General features: G+C 26.5%; 1 protein-coding gene across 1 annotated transcript; it reads right to left on the reverse strand.

Moving 5' to 3' along the window:
- On the reverse strand, nucleotides 1–4,732 carry LOC113850753 (xyloglucan endotransglucosylase/hydrolase protein 2-like). The gene is made up of 4 exons (XM_027481300.1): nucleotides 4,555–4,732; nucleotides 1,877–1,977; nucleotides 1,561–1,754; nucleotides 1–382 (listed from the first exon to the last, which is right to left on the reverse strand). Exons 1-4 carry the CDS (start codon nucleotides 4,730–4,732, stop codon nucleotides 1–3), a joined length of 855 nt encoding a protein of 284 aa, XP_027337101.1.
- Between the last annotated feature and the right edge of the window lie 332 nt (nucleotides 4,733–5,064).

Consider the following 5,064-nt stretch of genomic DNA (forward strand, 5'->3'; position numbering starts at 1 on the left):
TCACTGAGGGCACTCCAAGGGTGGGGTTGGATACCTTTTTCTATCCGTACAATAGTCATAGGTTGTGTACTTTTGCTTTATAATTTCATATTGTCTTTGCTTGGTAGGATCCAATTGCCAGAACTTTTGGCTATTCCACCAATAGTTGTCGGAAACACAACGTTGATCACTTGAGCTTTGAGTTTGACAGCCGCTAACATCAAATCCTTGAAAGTTTGCTTTGAATGGTTGATAACTCCAATTGGTTTTGGTTTGGCCTCCATCCGTTGCCCAATCCGCATGCCACAAAGATACTTGTATTTGCATAGGCTTTGATGGATAGTCCACTCCAATATTAGTTTTGTTCTTGAAAACCCTAATGGGAACGTTATCAACATAAAATCTGTTGACCCAAATGTTTGATTAGATCATGAAATTATATGGCTAGGAAAATAAATTAAAATGCATCACAAAACTCAGTAGGATCATTAAAAAGTGTTGGTTAGCTCAGCTAGGAAAATTTTCTTTGGTTGATGCTAAGGGGTTGGTATCAAATCGCATTTCATGCATGGCTCAAACTACCTAACTATATGAAAAGAAAAAAGAAATCAATTACAAGCTCCATTCATTTTTATGCCTAGTTTTTATTCATAACCATTTATTTAGTGGCCTAAATTAAATGAACATTTTAGTTACCTAAGTTTTACTCAATCGTTTATTAATTACGTCAATTATTGAGTCTGTGTAAAATAAATTAGATTCTTGTTTTCTCGTAAAATATATCCCTATAACTCACAAAACAATGTCAATGTAAATATTAAATACTATGTTTTTTACCCATTGCACTGTGAATTTATAAATAACAATAAAATAGAAACAAATTATTATTAATAAAAAAATCTACTAAAAAAATTGAATTAAAGAAGTTATATTTTTAAAATTGAGGATAAAATTATAGAAATAAATTATTAAAATCAAGACACGCCATTTATTTTAATATGGTGAGTCAATATTCAAAATTTATAAATAAAAATAATCTTAAAATTGAATTTGCTTAGAAATAAAAATATATTCATTTTGATATATAGTATGTTAATTTTTAAAATTTAAATCAAATTGAAATTGAAATATTTAAGAAATTGTATTTAAAATAAATTAAATAATTAATGCAAGAGAAGTTATATAACTTAATAAAAAGAATTCCTTAAAAATGCTTTCATTCAATAAGGATGCTTCAAATTTATAATATAGGAGTAGATAAGTTCAATTATTTTTATTTTTTGACTTTTATTTTAAAAAATATATGAAGCTCTTATACATTTTTTAAAAAGATTTATGCAAAATACATTTTTTATAAATATCTTTTTACCTACTTCAACGTTTCACGATAAACATTATCAAAATAAACTTTTGAAAATTATTGTAGTAATTAAATTCCATATATTAAACCGTATGATATAGCTATTGAATAAATGTCAGATTGCGTAAGTGTATATATATATATATATATATATATATAGACACACACACACCACTACCATACCAAAGGAAATCTAGAGTCACAAGGAAACTTGATCTTACACAATTTGTTGTTTGTTCCAAAGAATTTTGTAGTCGTGAAAATTCAGCGTAGGGTCAAACCAAAGGTGAATCCTTTGTTCTCGATTCCCATTACCATCTACAAATACATTAGTTTGTAATATGTATGGTTTCCCTTCTCTATTGCCTAAAAATTCAAAATCCAATTCGTCGTGCTTGTTTCCTTGTGAAGTCAGCTGCATCAAAATAAACAACGAATCAATAATATTGTATCCATTAAGAAAAATTTCTCTCCTTAAATCACATAGATCTTTGGGTTTCTTCTGGATTATCAAATTCATGGCCAAAAAGAACTCACGTAATAAGCTGTGACAACTCCTGCAGAATCTCTACCTGGTACTTTGATCCTCATATGAAAGAATCCAGAACCGTAGGTCATCTTGGATCCAAAGCCAGATCCTTATCATTCAGATTCAATTTAATTTAAATTAGAAAAGAAAAAACAAGCAATGTCATATATATTATGTCAAGTAATTTACCAATACATAATTAACTTTCTAATCAGTTCTCCCAAAATTTTGGAATCTTTCAGGTATATAATTTCTTTATGGGATAATTACATCAATTTTACTTGAGTTGAGTGTTAATTACTTTTACATCATTCTTGATTGAAAATTTATATTAACATTTCTTACTTTTGTTATTTTTAACGATATTATACATATAATCCGTACATAGCAATAGGAGAGATATGTGTGATATTAAAAAAAAATGCCAATGCCTAAGAATATAAATAAAGTAAAGGGAAAAATAAAATTGTTTATTTGAGATACATATATAGAAGTTCAAAAAGATTAATGTAATTGGCATTCTTTAAACAATTTTAAAAATGGCACGACAGTTGAAAAATGAATAATTACTATAGTTTGGTAAATAACAACTAAAGTTACATACAGATAAGTAGTGAGTTTACGAAATCATCATTTCTTGTTTGGACAAATAATAAAGAAAAAGCCACGTTATCAAACCCTTGTTTGTTTTAATTATTAGCGTAATGGAAATCCTAGCAACTTAAAAGATAACTGATTTTTGCATTAAGCACCAGTGGATGTTTGGTAAGATATTGACATTTCAACTACGTCATGTCTTCATGCATGTACTCTTTAATTTATTTTGAAGGTATAATTGAAATTGTAATTCCTATTAGGATGTACCCGCGTGGGGGCTTTTGTATTTTTTTAATATTTTAAAAAAAACACATTATTAAAATAATACTTTTTTAAAACAATTTTTTTGTTTAAGTCTTTTTATCACATTATTATAAATTTTATTTACACAAAAGATAAATTTTTTAATTATTTTTTAATTAAATTTCATCTATCGAAGAAATAAACTAAAAATTAAGATACGTGGCACAAATTTATTAAATTTTATATATTAGATAGACGAAACTGTTTTTTTTTTTTTTTTCTAAACTTAATTTTTTATTATGCGTAATGAACGTCAGTGAAGTGAAGCCTCTGATTCACCTTGGTGATGTTGCTAGACGATTCACAAAAGTGAAGCCTAACAAAAAAAGAGAAGTTAAAATAAACGTTCAAAATCCAAGTTAAGAATTGACATTGGTGTTGGCATTTGGACTGATGAACTAAACTAATCTAAAATAAAATATAAAAATATACACTAATATTAAATTAAATTATTTGTAAATAACATAAACAAAAATATATAAATAGTTCTAAATATTTTCTCTAGCATTCAACCCATCTAAATCCATGACAAAATTTCTTTATTTTGTTAGTATCAATTTTTTACACTGTAATCATTTTAGGATGTGTAAAAGTATATTAATTAAGTGTTTATCCAATTAAAAACTATATTACATGAGATTTTATACCATAAAATTTGTTTGAACAAATTAAAAAATGTTATTTTGTTGAGTTAATAAAAAAATTATTAAAATAAATTAAAATAAAAAGTTATAAAAATCATAAATTATTTGCATAAATTCTTCTGATCACTCTCTAAATCTAGAAACCAGTCAACTTCCATCGTATATGTAATCAAGTTGTCTTCATGCACGTAACTTCACGAGTTGATACAATGCGATCAGACCCAAGTTTGTTTGGTGCTAAAGGAAAGTAATATAAAGTTTACGCTTTACCCATTATGTGCAGGCTACAAGACAAACCATCAAAGCTAGCTAGCCATACTTTTATTTATGATGCAAATCTTCAAATTAATTTTTTAAATAATATTATGCAATTATTTTAATTCTTTTTTAAAATACTTTTATCATTAAATTAAGTATTTGAGAAGATAAAAAATCAATTATTAAATTGATTATTCCGTGTCATGAGTTTGGTTCACAAAAGAAAAAAAGCTAATGGAATGAGATTTTGGCATTTTAGGATACTATTTACGCAAAAAAAAAATAAATGATCAGAAGATTAATTTAATGACATGCAACGTTAATTTCTAGTACTAGCAAGTATTCTATGAGTAATTTTAAATTTGAGAAAAATTATAAAGAAAAATGAATAAAGAGAATAATAAATATTACTGTTTAATATATTTTAAAATTTTGATATTAATGAGGATTTAATTTATAAATTATAAGGGCGGATAGATGTATTTTAAGTTTTCCATTTTTCTAATTTTAGTTAAATTATAAAAGTCAACTGAATGTTATATAAATAAACAACCAAAGAAATTAACAAATTACTAATAAAGAAATTAGATATAAATAAAAAAAATTTGAGAGACTAGATTAAAAACATTGAAAAAAAATAAAATGAAAATGTCACGAAAGTTTTAGAAACTAAAGTTTTATTTAAGCCTAATGTTTTATTATGTGTGAGTTAGTGCATAACACGCACGCATGCTGAAATGAAATAAAAAATAAATAAACGTGTATATATTCAATTATAGCAAAGGAAAAGTATATGTAAAAGTACAACAGACATTTGTAGAGTAAAACATATGATTAAGAAGATAACGTGAAAGATGATGCATTTCTAGTCCATTAATTCTAACCTGAAGAGTTATCCAACGAAAGCTGAATTTCTTTCCCTTGGTTTAAGGGTAAAACATGATTGCCACCCCATACGACCTTGTAATTCTGATCAAACCTTATTTCATCACTATTGCTTCCTTTAGCAAAGATCACATGAAAAACAAGAAAGAGAAGAAACACAAATATAAGAGATCTCATGTCTGAGCAAACCACTAGGATTTGAACTTTGCACTCTTATGGCTTTGGCTTTGCCTTGTTGTTAGCTATATATACATGAAGATGAAGTATAATTTAGCCTCATATGAACCATAGAAAAGCATAAAGAGCATGAGTCCCATAATTGCATTTCCAGTACGCTATCTTCCATAACAAACCACATCATGATGCCCAAACCACATCACGACTCTAACCACATGTTGATGGAATAGTATGAAACTTTTGAATTATTAAATCAGAACACTTTGCATTAAATAATATATATTTAGAGGGATATTCTTATTACCCATAATACTCTTATCTATTTCAAACAA

Source organism: Abrus precatorius, unplaced genomic scaffold (assembly GCF_003935025.1).
Source record: "Abrus precatorius isolate BTA unplaced genomic scaffold, Abrus_2018 Scaffold9, whole genome shotgun sequence".
In the NCBI taxonomy this organism is placed as follows: Eukaryota; Viridiplantae; Streptophyta; class Magnoliopsida; order Fabales; family Fabaceae; genus Abrus; species Abrus precatorius.

Coding starts and splice junctions, on each gene's coding strand:
- LOC113850753 (XM_027481300.1), bottom strand. CDS start 4,732: ATGAGATCTCTTATATTTGTGTTTCTTCTCTTTCTTGTTTTTCATGTG. Junction 1,978..4,554: donor TTCGTTGGATAACTCTTCAG/GTTAGAATTAAT, acceptor CTGAATGATAAG/GATCTGGCTTTGGATCCAAG. Junction 1,755..1,876: donor GAGTTGTCACAGCTTATTAC/GTGAGTTCTTTT, acceptor ATTTTGATGCAG/CTGACTTCACAAGGAAACAA.